Genomic DNA, 18,103 nt, shown 5'->3' with positions numbered 1-18,103 from the left:
TAAAATTTTTTAGTTAAGTGGTAATTTTCTCTTTTTAATAGACCTTCTTAAATTCACTTTCATGATCTTTATGTTAAAATTCTCATAAAATCATTTCTTACCCTTAAAGTATTACTCTTCACACTATAGCCTATGGACCATTGGGGTTTCTATTAAAAATCTAGATTTCTAGGGAATCTCTAGGGATAAAGAAAAATCTCTAGGGATGAAGCCTGGCAATTGGAATTTTCAGAGAATGCCATAGTTATTCTACCCCCTAGAAATTCAAGTAAAGTAAGAAACAACAGAAACAAATGGGTGAAAAAAATGTACATTCTTTAGTTTCCCTCCCCTGTGCTTTGGTGTTTTATATAATGTCAGAAGTGTGGTGGATCTGCCTTGTGAAAGGCGAGTCACCATATTGAATGTCAGATGCTGTTGTTCTCTAAAGGTGTGGCAGCTGGGGTCTTCCTCCCCAAACTTCACTCTGGAGGGACATGAGAAAGGCGTGAATTGCATTGATTACTACAGTGGTGGCGACAAACCATACCTCATTTCAGGCGCAGATGACCGTCTTGTTAAAATATGGGACTATCAGGTACAGTTTTTTCATAACCTTACTTTGCCATATGTTAGACATGGATTTCGTTGTTTCTTACAGGACAGTTAAAACTTGGGTTATTGAACTCCATTCATAGCACAAAATAACTTCAGGCTTCAGTATTTACACCTAAACAGTGATCCCAGAGTTCTCCATAAAAATGAAAACAAATGCCTGTCAAGGTTTTAAAAATAAAATGCCATCATGTTTATTTTTCATTTAAAAGTAGAAATTAGAAATTTAAACATTCGATGAAAATGAATTATTACATTTCTAATATCCTCACTGGTAAACTTTTGTTTATAATTGGAAACTAGCAGATTAATAATATCATGACACAGCCATGCTATAGCCATTTTGCCACATAGACTTTGCAAACCTAGTTATGATTTCTTGTTACTATGCTTTTTATCTCTAAGAGACAGATTCAGTTTCTGTTTTTTGTTTCTCACATCAAAATGTCCATAAACAGTTAATAAAATGAAGCCTAGAAAATCAGTGTTACTTAGAACCTTATTCAAATTTGTGCTTAAGTACAGAAATAAAAATATGAAAGACATTACCTTAGGAATTTGGCGAGAAAATATTCAAATGAAAACCAGATCTTTTGAGGTGTGTGTGTTTTCTTCTTTAAATAGGATGGTTGCAATTACATTTCCCTGTACTATCAAAGAGTTAGAGAAAGTATGCACATAACAAGATAATTGTGTTTCAAAACTTTCTGTGTCAAATACTATTTAGATTGTCATTACTACTATCATTTATAATGTATGTGCACTGGAAAAATTAAAGATAAGTTCCTTACTTTTCACACACAAAAAATGTTTTCTGTGTCTTGCTGTCTTTTGATTACAGAATAAAACTTGTGTACAGACACTGGAGGGACATGCCCAAAATGTATCTTGTGCCAGTTTTCATCCTGAGTTGCCAATCATCATCACAGGTTCAGAAGACGGTAAGTTAGAAATGTATGTTTATTCCTGTGCTTTTAATTACAAAGTAGATATTTAAGCCAGGTAGTGCCCGGCATTGTAATTAGGTTTGCTGTTTTTATTAGAATAGAATATTTGAGTTATAAAATGAAGGGACATTGTTATTGTCATCGTCGTCATCATCCTAATGTGTTTTGACTCTATTATTTAAATAAAAGGACACCCAGAAGTCCTAGCGAAAAACTGAAAAAGCCTGTCAATGCTTTGGAGTCTACAAACTTGGGGTCAGATTCAGGCACTGCCACTTCATGGATGTGTGGTTTGGGCAGATTATGAAATGGGAACAGACATATCCACCTCACAGGATTATAGTGAACATAAAAGATCATGTGTATCAAGCATCTGCAGGTACATAGTAGGCACTGTGCCCGGGAAATACATTATTTCACACGGAAAATCATATTTCTTACCTGTAATTTTCTGTTTATTTGTTACTTGATAAAATCACCTACAGACTGTAGATCAAAACTTTACGCTGCCAGGAAGCTAATAAAAAGGACTTCGCTGTGGCTGGTTCATCTGACCTAATCCATCGTTAGATGTTCAAATTAAAAGGGAGTATTCACATTGTTCTTTTTAGGAACCGTGCGTATTTGGCATTCAAGCACGTATCGCCTTGAGAGCACATTAAATTATGGAATGGAGAGGGTGTGGTGCGTGGCCAGTCTAAGAGGGTCCAACAATGTTGCTCTGGGCTATGACGAAGGGAGCATCATTGTTAAGGTAATCTCTAATTATACTGTCTCTGAATAAATGAACATAGTGGAAGCAGTTTTCCTTGTATTTTTGTACAGTCATCTTCCAAGTCACCAGTTTTATTAAACTGGCTCTTCTTTCATTAAGCAAGCACAAGAGATTAAACACTGGAGGTTTAAAGTGAAAGGATGGAGGGGTGCCTGGGCGTATCAGTTGGTTGGGTGTCTGACTTCGGCCCAGGTCAGGATCTCGCAGTTTGTGGGTTGGAGCCCCGCGTCGGGCTCTGTGCTGACAGCTCAGAGCCTGGAGCCTGTTTCGGATTCTGTGTCTCCCTCTTTCTCCGCCCTTCCACTTCTCATGCTCTGTCTCTCTCTCTCTCTCTCTCTCTCAAACATAAATAAACATTAAAAAAATTAAAAAAAAATAAAGTGAAAGGATGGAGCCCTCTGTTAAACAAAAATAGAAAGTGTTTATTTTGTGGTTTTGTTTTCTTTTTATTGCTACGAGCCATTTGTTAATTCTTCTAGCTTGGTCGGGAGGAACCTGCCATGTCCATGGATGCCAATGGAAAGATAATTTGGGCCAAGCATTCAGAAGTCCAGCAGGCCAACCTAAAAGCAATGGGAGATGCTGAAATTAAAGATGGAGAAAGACTGCCACTGGCAGTAAAGGATATGGGCAGTTGTGAAATATACCCTCAGACCATTCAGCACAATCCTAACGGGCGGTAAGTCAACCACTATCTCTCTCTGAGCTTCTGTGTTGTTAGATATGTGGGTTTGCAAATCCACAGTATATGCTGCTCTTCTTCTAGGGTGGGCATTCCTCATGAGCTTTTGCCCTGGCCTCACAATCCTCAGCATGGCCACAGGCAACCCTACCAGTTGATTTAAGTTGGCATGCAAGGGGAAAGCATATTTGCCTTCCTGGCTTTGTCCCACCATGCAATTTTGAACAGTTAAATAGTTTTGTATTTACTCATTTTATTTTTATTTATTTATTTTTTTAATTTTTTTTTTAATGTTTATTTATTTTTGAGACAGAGAGAGACAGAGCATGAACGGGGGAGGGTCACAGAGAGAGGGAGACACAGAATCTGAAACAGACTCCAGGCTCTGAGCTGTCAGCACAGAGCCCGACGCGGGGCTCGAACCCACGGACCATGAGATCATGACCTGAGTTGAAGTCGGACGCTTAACCGACCGAGCCACCCAGGCGCCCCTATATTTACTCATTTTAAATGTGTTGGGTTTGTGTCCTTGTGCTTCTCTGAGGGCAGGTAACATGTACTTAGGTGCTCTAAATACTTACTGACTTAAGAAGAAAAGCAGACTCTGAAGTTTGTGTCCGTTGAAACAATTTGGGTTGGGATGAGCACTGGGTGTTGTATGTAAGCCAATTTGACAATAAATTATATTAGAAAAAAAGAAACAATTTGGGGACTGGTAATAATTCTGCTTCTTAGCTATAATTTGAACCATCAGTTTCGTTTCTTAAGATTTAGAAAGCACCCAACGTCTTGTTAAGAGAGGAGTTTCAAGCATGAGTTTTAATTAAGCCTGTGGTTCTTTAAAAGTCACTTACAATAGATCTGGGCATCTTATAATTCTGTGCTAAGTATTGAAAAAGACAAATTATGTAAACCGGGTATGCTGCCTCATTCAGTAAATGGCATCCACAGTTATTTCTAATGTAATTTTCTTAGGAAGATTAAGAATGCATTATAAATATCACAAAGCTTTTTCTTCCTGTAAGTTTTGCATTTCAGCATTGGCAATCTGGTAGCAGCCAATACAGCCAATACAACTTTAAATAGAGTTGTTTTATATCTGTGGAGAAAATGTTACTCGACTGTGCAACATCCTGTTTTTACTGATTATTTAAATGTTAAAATACTCTATTTTGATAAACTTAACAGTCATTAAAAATGAGTATTTTTATTCATTTGAGTGATGTGCTTTAAAATTAAGATAGTCTTGCAACAAATAGTGCCTCCTAATGGTGTAAATGTAATGAGCAAAGTTCTAGACATCTTGGTGCTCAACAAGTATCCGTTGTATTATTAGAATCCTCCCCCTGTGCATCGGCAGCCATTCTTGTCTTCCTGCCTCAAGTCTCCTTTGCTTATAAGAGAAGGCCACTGCAGTAAGATTTTCAGCAAATGCCCATGTTCATGATATGTTTTGGGATTTGTTGATAAAATATTTATGTCTAGCTCTGTATTTGAAGAAATGTATAACTTCAGAAGATATTAGATTCAATTATAAAAGTCAACTGAAGGGGCGACTGGGTGGCTCAGTCGGTTAAGCGGCTGACTTCAGCTCAGGTCATGATCTCCCAGTCCATGAGTTCGAGCCCCGCGTCAGGCTCTGTGCTGACAGCTCAGAGCCTGGAGCCTGTTTCAGATTCTGTGTCTCCCTCTCTCTGGCCCTCCCCCATTCATGCTCTGTCTCTCTCTGTCTCAAAAATAAATAAACGTTAAAAAAAAAAATTTAAAAAAGTCAACCGAAGTAGCATTTGTCATCAGAAATATTTTATTACGCAGAGAAATCAGTGTTTCATAACTTCCACGTGTCATTGATCCTACTCTCTCTCTCTGGCTTCCATAATTTCCAGGTTTGTTGTGGTGTGTGGTGATGGCGAGTACATCATCTATACAGCAATGGCCCTGAGAAACAAGAGCTTTGGATCTGCCCAGGAGTTTGCATGGGCCCATGATTCTTCAGAGTAAGTTTTGGCTTGTGCTGTCCCGCTGGCCCTGACTGCAGATGGGTCATCTGTGTGCGGCTGTATGAATCATGTTCCCAGGGCTCGGTGTTGGCTGTGCTTCTCCCTTTCAAGAACAGTTCTCACCAGAGCTGTCTTTGCCCTTTCTGTGTTCAGTATGCAGCAGGTTCACTCAGACTGATCCACTAATCCCATTAAACTGGGGGCCCAGCACCCATTTCCTTGATGGAGCCTGCATTTGGGCCTGGTGCTTATGGGCTCAAGACGAGGTAGGCTTTCCCTATGAGCTGATGTCCTGAGCTGCTGCAGGATCCTGAACTAGTTGGGAGAGACTACAGTCTGATGTCATCTTGATGCTAACTTCATTGAATCTTTTTTAAAACGTATTTTCTGTGATGTTACCCACCCCCTATTTTTAAAACAAATTCTGTTTGAATTTAGAGTGTTCATAAAATATTCTTATTAAAAACAGGAAAAATCATTTAACTCTGAATTATCATATTAGATACTGGTTATTTATAATTTCTTATAATTATTCTAGATACTGGTTACTGAGTGGTTCTTTTTTGATTCCTTTTTGTGCTCATAATAAACACCAGGACTTCCCCCCAATCCCCCTACCTGACCACACAACTGACGTACATCTTCATAGTTATCTTAGTTTTGTTTCCTCCATATTTTTTTATTGCCCCTGCCCTCAACAGAGTAACCTGAGCCTCAGTGTTGCATATAAGATGCATGTTTTTAAATTTTTTAACAAAAGATACACTGAGAGTAGGAATTTGTTTTGATCTTTTCATAAATTTCCTAAATACACTCATATATACACAGTTCCATTTCTAAATGTATTTTGTTTTCATCCTAAACAAAATTGTAGTTCATGAATTCTTACCTCTCTCACCATACCTCTCTGTTTTGATAGTTCACTTTCTTTTTTTAGCTTTATCCAGCTAAGGTCCTATTCAGCATCTTTCCTATCTTGATAGGAACACTCATCAGATCACTTCCTTAAATACTCTTGAATGTCCAGCAACAGCCACAGTCCCCCTTTTTCAAGACGCCTGAATATACACAGTGTTGTAAGTTGTTGCCAAATGTGGCTAACTTCTTGAGCCACTTAACAAAAGTTTTTATTTTTTAAGTTGCCTTTATTGAAGTATAATTTATACAGAATTAAATGTACTATTTTAAGTGAACATTTCAGTGACTTTAGGCAAATGTATACAATCTATAACCGCCAGCACAAAGACAGAGAACATTTCTACCATCCCCAGAAAATCCTCATTTTCCCTTAATAGTTCCCTGGCCCCAGTCACTGATTTGCTTTTTCTCACCATGTGGATTAGATTTGTCTTTAGAGTTTCATATACATGAAACTCCAATATCCAGTCTATATGTCTGGGTTCTTCTGTTCAGCACAGTATTTTTGGGATTCGTCCATGTTGTTGCATGAGTCAGTAATTGGTCGCCTTTTTTGCAGAGCAGTGTTCCATTGCATGAATGTACCACAGTTGGTTTAATCACTCATCTACTGAGGGATGTTGGGTCTTTCTCAGTTTTTAAAATAGCTTGTAAACCCTAATAATTTGTGTAACAGACAGTGTGAAACTCATAAGTCATTACTCAAGTATACCTGAAGATATTTCTGACATTCGATGGAAGTATGGTTTGGTATATAACATGCTGTGTTTGCCTTCCTTTTCCCCCCAGATATGCAATAAGAGAGAGCAACAGTGTTGTAAAGATATTTAAGAACTTTAAGGAAAAAAAATCCTTTAAACCAGATTTTGGAGCAGAAAGTGAGTGCTATTTATAAATGATAGATTTTTAGAAGCTTTGCAATGGCTCAGAAACATCTACCCAAAAATCTTTTTTCTTTTCAGGTATCTATGGAGGCTTCTTATTGGGAGTCAGATCTGTAAACGGCTTAGCTTTCTATGACTGGGACAATACAGAACTCATACGCAGAATTGAAATTCAGCCCAAACATGTGAGTTTTCCCTTCACTGTCACTTTTAGAATGTGTAACTTTGTGAGAAGCTCTGAGTCCCTGAGGCAAAGAAATGTCCTTGTACCCAGCTGTCCTGGTTCCATTGTGTTGGACACAGTGTCATTTACTTCAAGATTACTTAGAAAATCAGACTTGCAGTATTTGAATGAGGTGGTAGATGTTGGGTATTTTGAAAAGCAGGAAAACTTATACAAATGCCAAGTGCTATTCATATTTTAAATGGCGTTTGACAGAGTATGAAAAGCCTGCTTTGAAGACAAGAAGTCAGAAAGGTCTTGACTTGGAAAGATCCAGGATCAGATCAGAAAGCCTTTTCATAGTTTCCCTGATGCTGTTTAAACTTTAGGTAAATGTCTCCAGTGACAAAGTTTTCTACCTTATGGAACTACCTGCTTCTTTGACAGCTTTCATTGTCACAAAATTCTTTGGAGACAAATCCACCTCTCTTGGGTCCTGGTTCTATCTTTTATAGCATGCATTCTGAGTGAGCACTAGTACCCCAACGGCAAAAATTGCTTCTTGAGGATGAAGAAAATTTTATCTATAAAGCATAGATATTCACATGTATTTATATGTTATGCAAGTATATATATTATATGTGTGTATATACAGTGTGCATATATATGTTATATAATTTTATATATAACATGTATTATATAATTGCATATGTATAATATATATATAGTTTCTATGGATTTAAAATTTTGTAGGTGAGGGTGATTAGGAGAAAAATGTCTAAAAACATTCCTGGGTGGGTGGATGTGGGTGATAATGGGAAAAAAAAAGGCTGAGAAACACTGTTCTAGAGCAATAGTGAATAGGCTGCTGCTCCTAAATTACATTATATCCACTGTTCACTGACAGTTTCCTTCCTGTCTCCCTTTAGTCTTTCCATTTCTAGACCAAATAGCCCAGCCCACCCTCTAAATGCATATACATACACATGTGTATGTATATATATGTGTGTTCGTGTATCTGTGTACGTATGTATATACCCACTATGCACTACATAAAATTGTTCAATGCGTACTTACTGTCCTAAGATGAATCTTGTAAGAAACAAAGCGTAAGCAGTTTGTCATACCACTCGGAAATCCGAAACCATTTGTCTGTTCTGTTTGTCATGTTGTAGATTTTCTGGTCTGACTCTGGAGAGCTGGTCTGTATTGCCACCGAGGAGTCATTTTTTATCCTTAAGTATCTGTCGGAGAAAGTCTTGGCTGCACAGGAAACACATGAAGGAGTTACAGAAGATGGCATTGAAGATGCCTTTGAGGTGACTGCATCAGCACAACTTTACCTTCATTCTTAAATGATTTATATGCGTGTAACCCAACTTCACTGATTTTAACATTCTGTTAAGTTAGGTTTGAGGAAAGTAAACATTTAAGGAAGTCTGGTGAAATGTGAAGATTAAAGCCTTGGCTCAAAGATCAGAGTTTGAAAGTATATATGTTTAAAAGATATTTATTTGCACTTTGATTTTAGGGAATCTTCAGATGACTTTGATATCTTTCAGTAAGGAAATTAGAAGGTGTTTTGGTCTTAAGACATTTTACCCAGTGATTTAAATGAGCTCTCAAGTGGTAAAGATAAATCACCTATCGTGGAGATGTTCCTGGAAGATTTTATGAAATACTTCCTATTCCAGTTTCATGTATATAAGAAATTTAGATCAACAGCTTTGATGCAGCAGTGAGATTTTATATTATAAATACTCATCCAGGAATCTGTTTGTAAATGAAAAAAGAAGATAGAAATTCCAGGGAAGTATTTTCTTTCTTGAAGTAGGATTTTACTTTGCATTTCTTAATCTCCCTTATCACCCCCAATCATATTCAGTTTTTGTAACAGGATTTCTAATGCTGAATAAGGTAATAATAGACTCTTCTCTCTGCAGGTTCTTGGTGAGATTCAGGAAATTGTGAAAACAGGGCTGTGGGTAGGCGATTGCTTCATTTACACGAGTTCTGTGAACAGATTAAATTATTATGTTGGAGGAGAAATAGTCACCATTGCCCACTTGGATAGGTAACTGAGAATTGCTTTGCTTGTGTCTTAAGCATCCTAAATTTAAAATTACACTTTTCTTTTCTTTTTTTTTTTTAAATGAAACTTATTGCTGGCCTGTAGCAGTGATGGGCCTGATTTTTCAGTGTTAGAGTTTTAATAGATGGGCTGTTGTTGATCAAAATTGCATCAAAGTGGAAAGATTTTGAGCAGGAGGTAGCGTGTGTGTGTGTGTGTGTGTGTGTGTGTGTGTGTGTGTGTGTGTGTGTGTGTTTACCTACTAATTTGGGCCTACTCCTAAATTAGTTTCTGTTTCTATTACAGAACAATGTATCTTCTGGGCTATATTCCTAAGGACAACAGGCTTTATCTGGGGGATAAAGAACTGAACATCGTTAGCTACTCTCTCTTGGTTTCAGTGCTGGAATACCAGACAGCTGTCATGCGAAGGGATTTTAGCATGGCTGATAAAGTTCTTCCTACCATTCCAAAAGAACAGAGGACCAGAGTTGCACACTTTCTGGAAAAGCAGGTAAAAGGATTTTGTTTTGTCTTTTTGCTTGTTTTCTTTTGTGGGTTTTTTTCTTTAAATCAGTAATTTAAAAGAATGTTAATGTGGATTTGAAAATACTATTTCTTTATTGCCACTGATTTCCTTATGGCAGTGGAATTTCTCCTATAAACTTAAGTCACTTATTATATGCTTCCTTGTCCTTTCTTAATGCCCTTAGTACCTTCTTTAATTGTTGGAAATGATTATCAGTCTTCTCTTTCTGTAGACTTCTTTTCCATTCTATCAATATTTTCATTTCTGCCCTGCATTTTCTCTCTCTATCCTAGCAGGGTTTTCTTTTTCTTTTCTTTCTTTTTTTAATTGTAAAATATACATAACATAAAATTTAGCATTGGTGGTAGGTTTTTTTCTTAATGGAGTGTTTTTAAGTCAAAGTTGTGCACAAAGTATAAAGTTCTTCAAGGCTCAAGGAAAAAAAGCAGCACTTCCTTCCCTCTATCATATCTGCTTCCTAAAGGAAGTGGAAGTTTAATTATTTTGGTTGATTCTCTTGGAATTTATTTCTACATCTCTAGATAATGTATGCTGTTACTGAGCTTTAGGCATTTCTTGTGACTTAACACTCTGTAGAAGATGAGGGTTTACCTTTCTCTCTCCTGCTACTTATACAACATACATGCCATTTTTCTGTCCTCCTCCCACTATAGTTGGATGATTTTGATTACATCAGTTTTCAGTGTTTACATTTTTAGAGCTATGTAAACACTGCTCACAGCTGAACCATTTAGTATAGTGTAGCTTTCCCTTCCTGCAATTGTTTTCCCTGGAGTTGTCTTTTTTCCTTTGCTTATTTTTCTGTGTACTTAGAGTTAATTCTCACTAGATTCTGGTGGTTCTCCAGATTTCCTTGAAATCTCCTATCATCATGGATATCCCCTCACCATCAGGTTGGGCCTTCCTTTTGCCTCTCAGTTGGATCCATTGTTTCCTGTATCCCCTATCTTCTTTGCTGGTTTACTCCCTTATCTGGCTGGAGCATGTCCTTCAGTAGTTTTCTGAGAGAAGGATTATTATTGGAAGTAAAGTTTTTTGTGACCTTGATTATCCGAAACTGCCATTGTTCTCCTCTAAAACCTATTTGACTATTTAACTAGATACAGAATTCTAGGCTGGAGGCAATTCTCTCTCAACATTTTGAAGGCATTTGTTCCATTGCCTTCTAGCTTCTAGTTATTATTGAAGTGTTACTGCTTTATATTACTGATCTTGGTACCTGATCTGTTTTTTCTTTCTGGAAGCTTTTTGGACCTTGTCCCTATTGTTCTGAAATATTATGATGGTGGGCCTTGGTAGAGGTCAATTATGAACAAATTCATTTTTTGGGGTATTAGACAAGCTTATTTAATTGGACACTCATTTCTGAGAGATTTTCTTGATTCATTTCTCTGATGATGTCCTTCCTTAGCTTTCTGTATTCTTTGTGGAACTGTTAGTGAAATGTTAGGCCACCTACACTAGTCTCATTTTGTTATTATTGTACTTTTAAAATCTTATTCTTGTGTATGGATAAAAGTTTATTTCTCTCAGGGTCTGAATGATAGGTTTTGTTGTTGTTTTGAGGTTTTCTTTTATTCCTTCATGGTATGCTTCCTTCAGGTTGCTGTTATTGGTTCATTTTGATCTGTGCCTTTCCTGTTAGAGATTTTCTTCACGCATCTGATGATCCTTAGGCCCTCATTTAAGAGGAGAGGTCTAAGAAGCAGATAAAAGGCCTGAATTTGTGAGAGGTCTTGTTCGATACGGACTTCACACTATGGATGTGGCTGGGCCATTTGATTAGGGATGCTCAAGGTCCATATGTTCATCTTATGAATTTAATGAACACTGAACATTGCACCAGGTACTGTTCTAGCTGACATATAGCTCGCAGGTTGTTGATATTTTAGTAAGTGTTACCCCTTAGGCTGGTTAGGGTTTACAGCCCAAGGGGTAAGATTGAGCTTAAATCACCATCATTCTGGATGCAAAGTAGAAAACAGGTTGGTGTCTCAGCATCTGGTATTTCATTTAGTCTCAATCTCTATTCTCATAATTTCCTATTTTCCTCTTGAAAGATGTATAAGATATCCCTCAGACTGGAAACCCTCTAGTTTATCCTCTTCGAGGAATAAACTTGCTGTCTTCTGTGTGTGTCCAGAGGTTGGGGGAGGAGAGGAGTGGGGACCTGGGGTATCTTGTTTCTTACCTGCTTGTTACAGAGACTTTCAGGCAGTTTTGTTTATTTTAGCATTGCCTTCCATGAGATGCCACTGGGGATCCTGATGTGTGAATGAAGTTGTTTCTATGCTGTCCTCACTCCTGATTTAGGATTAGTTTTCTTTAGTGTTTTAACTGTTTAAATTCCTCTGCCAGTTTTCTAGCTTCCAAAATTTTGTTACAGAGGTCTCCTCTGTCTTTCTGTATCCTAAGGAATTTATGCCCTAGGGGCACCTGGGTGGCTCAGTTGGGTTGTTTCCAATTCTTAATTTCAGCTCAGGTCATGATCTCATGGTTCCTCAGATCAAGCCCCATGTAGGGCTCTGCACTGACAGCGCTGAGCCTGTTTGGGATTCTGTCTCTGCCCCTCTCCCACTCTCTCTCTAAATAAATACTTTTTAAAAAAGAATTTGTTTCCTAAAAAAAGAATCCTTTTAGTGTCATTTCAGTGGGGATTTGGGGGAAAACAAAAGTTGATTTAGTCCACCTAATTTCATCTGCTTTGCTTATGTCTGATGAGTTCCATAGATCTTATATACTCTGTTCTTGGATTTTTATTATTTACACCAGTTGCTAGGAAAGAAAAGGAGTATGCAGATTATTCAGAATGCCTTGTTTACATTGTTCAGATGGATGAACGAGAGGAGGGACAGCTTGGATAGTCTGGGAAGTTAAAACATTTTAAACACAGTGATACAGCCATCTTGAAGATCCAGCCGGAACTTGGAAAGCTGCCCAGTTCCTCCCTCTTAACCCCCCTGTAACTGAGCATCGTTCCTCATTCCAGTGAAGTCTCTTGAAGTCTGAGCTTTGTCCAACACACCGCATTCATAGAGCTGAAAAACTTAACCATAGTGTAGACTCCCATCAGTACTCTTAGAGGAGAAGCTAATTTGGTAATTACAGTAGTTGGTTTTAAAGCCTGTTTTTATGACACAGTGGAAAATGGAAGACAGTTTTAGATTTCCTGCCCTCTGGAACGCTGGCTGATAAATAAAGTGGATGTAAGACCAATAGTAAAGTCCTAGGTAAGGATACCTGATTGGCATTAGGACCTGGAAACAAATGTTTGCCAAATGACCTAGATTACGAAAAACTGAAAGGAAGACTTTTACATTTGACTTGCTTTTCTTTGAGGGACTGGACTAGATGACTCTAAGCCTAGCTTAGTGAGTAGATTATGAACAGCTAGGTCTACACCACTGTGCCTTTCTTTTTTTGAAATGGTTCTTGTTCAGTCAAGTTTCCAAAATCTTGTTCTTGACAGCTGTTTACTTTTGAATTTCTGATTTTACCAGTTTTACAGGAGTTTATCTAGCTAACATCAGTCAACTTTCACTGCTTAGAAAACAGCGTTGTGGGACTGAAATCTCTCTGCTGGGTTGGTTCTTACCAATTAATTTAATGACTCCTTAATTTTTCTGTCTTATCATTAAAGGGTATTCTATTTCTTTTGTTTAGGCCGTGGGGTTTCTATGTCAGCAGGGTATTCTTAGTTCAAGAGGGAGTGGATCAATGATGATTTGCTGTGTGTGCACTGTAAATCTACACAGACAGACTGCCCACGCATTGTTACATCTATTCTCTGTTTAGGGCTTCAAGCAACAAGCTCTTACAGTATCCACAGATCCTGAGCATCGCTTTGAACTTGCTCTTCAGCTTGGAGAACTAAAAATTGCATACCAATTAGCAGTAGAAGCAGAGGTATGTACTAAGTCATCATTTTTCATAACTAATGCAAAAGTTAGTAGGTACTTACGTGTGTTTAGTGTAAGTTCTCTCCATTAAAGTTTTCCGAAATGCACATTAGGGACACTCTTTGGTGACGTTAGTGCCTCTCTTTGATCTTTTAAAAAATGCATTTTGTTAGTCTTTAAATTAAATGGATTTTACTGCAGATATTCTTAGCATTCTGATTTAAGAAGTGTTTTGGGGGCACCTGGGTGGCTTAGTTGGTTGAGCGTCTGACTTCAGCTCAGGTCATGATCTTGTGGTTCCTCAGTTTGAGCCCCATGTCAGCACAGAGCCTGCTTCCGATCCTATCTCCCCCCATCCCACCCCTTCTCTGCCCCCCCCCCACTTGTGCTCTCTCAAAAATAAACATTCAAAAAAAAAAAAGAGGAAAAAATGTTTTCATAGCTTATAGGAGATCTGTTTTGCAAAAGATGTAAGATACTAGATATTATAGTCTGGGAACTCTAGGAGTGCAGACAAAGCACTAATTTGCCAGTATCCCAAATTAGTGAGAAAGTTGTTGGTTTTAAAGAAAGATTTTAATATTTTGACACAATTTAATGACATTTTAATGAACTGTTACATATCGAGGGGCCCCCAACCATGGTTTACATGTAGTATTTATTGGTAAATTCATTTCAAATGTGCTAAATAAATTTCAGCTATGTTAAGATAATCTAAATGTGTAGTATTTTGATTTCTGAGAAGCTACAAATGACAGATAATATTACTGTTAAATATTTAAGGATGTATGAAATAATTTTATTCTTTCAAAAAATGGTATGAAATCATTCATTAAAATAATTACAATCTAATTACCTTAAAATTCCAATTAGATAGTATTACTTTTAGTCTTACTGGGTAATTACAAAATAAAAATAACATGGGTTTGATGATTATTCATGCATCATTAAAATTGATTTGTGTTTGAATTTTGTATATGCAAATAACTTGTTTTCTCATTACACATTTTGTCACTACATTCTTATTTTGATTGATAGAACCAATTTAACAAGCACAGCTCAGTATATGTGTAAAATATCTCCCATTATCAGCACAGTAATACTCAGGTTAACAGAAGAATATTGATGTTGAAAACTCAAATGTTTATTTCCATAGATGTGTTTACTTGGAAACTCTTTCTTACAGTCAGAGCAGAAGTGGAAACAACTTGCTGAACTTGCCATTAGTAAATGTCAGTTTGGCCTCGCCCAGGAGTGCCTGCACCATGCACAGGATTATGGGGGTCTGTTGCTCTTGGCCACTGCCTCTGGAAATGCTAGTATGGTGAATAAACTAGCAGAGGGTGCGGAGAGAGACGGCAAGAATAATGTGGCATTCATGAGCTACTTTTTACAGGGCAAGTAAGTATCAAATCAAGGTCTAAAAGGTGAGTGTAGTAATTTAAAGCACTGATTTCCGCACTCGCCAACTTTGAGGGTGGTTGAGAGAGGAACGAACCCTGGAAAGAGACAGATGGATGCCTGGCCTAGACCCTGGCTAGTAGGGGCAGTTGGAGCACAGTCCTACCTTGGTGGCACTGGCCTTCAGCAAGGGATGTTCTTACCAATTTGGTCGAAATGTCTGAGCAAAATGAGCTGTTCAAGGAGGTTTGGACTGAGAGAAACATGAAAGCCGTTTCTCAAAAGCCCTGCCTCTCCCTGCCTGAGCCATTTTATTTTCCCATGGCAGGAGGCTGTTGTGATGCTCCCATAGTACTCAAAAGGCAAATAATTTTGCCCAAATTGGGTAATTCTGACCTGTCCATGGCAAGAATAAAGGGGTTTAGGATGCCAGTTACTTCTAGATTTGAGTCCCAACTGTAAAGCATAAAAATGTCATATACTTCTGAAAGTTAGCAGTCAGTGCAGACCAGATCATCTCAACATTAGCTGACCATATTATGAAGTAAAACACGAAGTATTCATTAACCTTGCCCTGCATACATTTAAACCTCATGCTTCATTATAGAAACCTTGTGCACCCCAATGTGTATTTATAATGTGTTTGTAAATTTGCATATGTGTAGGAATAGGTCCATAATTCAAAAACCCAAAAATATCCTGAAAGTTTTTTATAACTTACTTGATAGCAAAACCTGACCTAAACTCCGAAATACTATTATTAGTTGCTCTTATGCCACTTGTTTTTATCATATTTAGTATTCATGTGTTCCTGCAAAATATTGTTTATGACTTTTATTTGATGCTGAGGGTGGTAGGTAATGTGTGTGGTGTATGTACTGCTACCTTTCTAATATCCAAAAACCTGTGTTTTGTTTTTTTGAAAAACATACAACTTCTAAAACACATTATCCACTTTATCAAACTTCGAAAAAGAAACCAAATAGATGCTAGGACATTGCCCTGCTGGACATCACTACATTGCTGCGCACAGCCCACACTCGAGACACCGCCCTCGATGTTCCCACTTGTGAAATCGAGTTTCTGCTCCCATATCCCCTGAAAGCTCTTAAAATGTGCTTGCTTATAAGCTGCCTTAGCTGGTCTTGAAAAGCCCCCTTAGGTTCTTCTTAGGAATTGTTAAAATAGGTTATTAGGAGATTGAAAATGGTCACCAACTGCCCTACCCCTCACACTCTTGGAGTCCATTGATTATGTAACACACTGGTGCTGACCAGTTAATGGCTCAGTGACAGAAATGAGGAGTATGTGTGGAAGCTGGGGAGGAAGTGCTGACTTTGCAACATTACATCTACACTTCGTTGTTTATTCTTGATAATTAGTGCCTCTCCTTTTTAATCTTTAGGCTTGATGCTTGCCTGGAACTCCTGATTAGAACTGGCCGACTGCCAGAAGCTGCCTTCCTGGCCCGGACTTACTTACCTAGTCAGGTTTCAAGGTACAGACTTTTAATTTTAGGAACAAATGGTTCAGATAAAAACTAGAGCACACTTAACTCACTTTCCCTTTGGTTTCATGATACCTACAACAGGGTGGTAAAACTCTGGAGAGAAAATCTTTCAAAAGTCAATCAGAAAGCAGCAGAATCCCTTGCTGATCCAACAGAGTACGAAAACCTTTTTCCTGGATTAAAAGAAGCCTTTGTTGTGGAAGAATGGGTGAAGGAAACACATGCTGATCTGTGGCCAGCCAAGCAGTACCCACTTGTCACGGTGAGTTGCCAGGGAGCCAGGCCTCATTTATAATTTATATACATTATTGGTGGATTGAGAGCTAATATCTGGGATTTAGGCCAAGTCCATAGATGAATTAGGACTTCAGATTACACTGCTTTATTCATCATTGCTTTATTCTGATAGCCAAATGAAGAAAGAAATGTTATGGAAGAGGCAAAAGGCTTTCAGCCCTCAAGATCTGCAGCTCAGCAGGTCAGTAGAATATCTTAATCAGATAATCTGGTTAAGATTTGTTCATTTTAAGTACCATGTCCCACTTCCTAATCCTGAACAGCCTTTCCTTGGGGGAAAATTACCTGAACAAATTCCTTCATCTTTCTATTCTCTCCACTTGGACTTTCAGGAACTTAATGGGAAACCTGCTTCTCCTACTCCAGTTATTGTGACCTCCCACACAGCCAACAAAGAAGAAAAGGTAGGACATTATACCCAAACTTCCCATGGGAACCCCAGGCTCACTCCTCCCTCCTCATGAATGGCCACAGGATGTGCAGGCCTCTGCATTTCAATGACATAATCACTTTCAGAGCAGGGGCTTTGAAATGAGAAAATGCCCCTCTTGACTATTGCTTTGGTTCTCTTTTGATCAGGAATCCGATAACTTTTCAAAAAGTTACCAATAACTCTTTTCTTTGCAGAGTTTACTCGAACTAGAAGTAGATCTGGATAATTTGGAATTAGAAGATATTGACACAACAGACATCAACCTGGATGAAGATATTTTGGATGACTAAGTGTAATGTTTCCCGTGAACCTTGCTACACAGGCCATTATTAAGGACAGGTGTTGACTGCCACCGTGACCACAGTTCTTTGGACTCTAAGAAACTCCTGAGATTTTTTTATATGGAAAGGCTGTGGCCCACTGGGAGCACAGTGCTCTCCTCATTCTAGGAGTTTATGTGCCGCATCTAAATCACTGCTTCCTGTTAAGTAAAACAGATGTGGGCTTTGATTTTTTTTTTCATACTGTCACTAGATCACATCTCATAAAATCTTTTGAATTAATGAAAATACTCAAAAGTTTCCTTTCTAAATAATGAAGATAAGCTTCTAGTTTTAGAAGGCTGAACCAAAACTACACCTCACCTAGGGATCAGCCCACATTCTCTTAACCCTTTTTTCTTGATCTCATCCTCCTAACCCTGCCCTAACTTTTTAATACTTGGATTATTATGTCCTGATTTTTGTCTAGTAGCTACCTGCTTCTAGAATCAGGATCTGAAACCCAGAAACCTCATTAAGCTGGGCTCTGTTTAAACTACCTAGTTGGTAATACAGAAAGAAGTACCTTTTTGTTGTTTTATACTGCACCATCCACTCTGGTGAGAGAAATTCATAACCAGGCACTCAGATATACTTCAGTTATCCCCCTGTGGCCTAGGAAAATGAGTGGAGTAACAAGATTTTCTTTGTATTTTTGT

The 18,103-nt window shown here is 38.0% G+C and overlaps 1 protein-coding gene across 1 annotated transcript in view; it reads left to right on the top strand.

Annotated features, from left to right (window-relative positions):
- Positions 1-17,693, top strand: part of COPB2 (COPI coat complex subunit beta 2) — a 31,144-nt gene extending 13,451 nt beyond the window's left edge. The window contains exons 6-22 of the mRNA XM_058730032.1: positions 431-577; positions 1,436-1,535; positions 2,153-2,295; positions 2,796-2,995; positions 4,885-4,995; positions 6,706-6,794; positions 6,879-6,985; positions 8,139-8,282; positions 8,907-9,037; positions 9,341-9,548; positions 13,380-13,490; positions 14,670-14,884; positions 16,290-16,382; positions 16,476-16,656; positions 16,804-16,872; positions 17,024-17,095; positions 17,319-17,693. Of these exons, the coding sequence (XP_058586015.1) occupies positions 431-577; positions 1,436-1,535; positions 2,153-2,295; positions 2,796-2,995; positions 4,885-4,995; positions 6,706-6,794; positions 6,879-6,985; positions 8,139-8,282; positions 8,907-9,037; positions 9,341-9,548; positions 13,380-13,490; positions 14,670-14,884; positions 16,290-16,382; positions 16,476-16,656; positions 16,804-16,872; positions 17,024-17,095; positions 17,319-17,414 (2,217 nt within the window). The 3' untranslated portion in view covers positions 17,415-17,693. The remainder of the gene's footprint in view (positions 1-430; positions 578-1,435; positions 1,536-2,152; positions 2,296-2,795; positions 2,996-4,884; positions 4,996-6,705; positions 6,795-6,878; positions 6,986-8,138; positions 8,283-8,906; positions 9,038-9,340; positions 9,549-13,379; positions 13,491-14,669; positions 14,885-16,289; positions 16,383-16,475; positions 16,657-16,803; positions 16,873-17,023; positions 17,096-17,318) is intronic.
- The last annotated feature ends 410 nt before the right edge of the window (positions 17,694-18,103 follow it).

Source organism: Neofelis nebulosa, chromosome 5, assembly GCF_028018385.1.
Source record: "Neofelis nebulosa isolate mNeoNeb1 chromosome 5, mNeoNeb1.pri, whole genome shotgun sequence".
Taxonomy (NCBI): Eukaryota; Metazoa; Chordata; class Mammalia; order Carnivora; family Felidae; genus Neofelis; species Neofelis nebulosa.
This window is presented reverse-complemented; position numbering and strand designations above follow the sequence as displayed.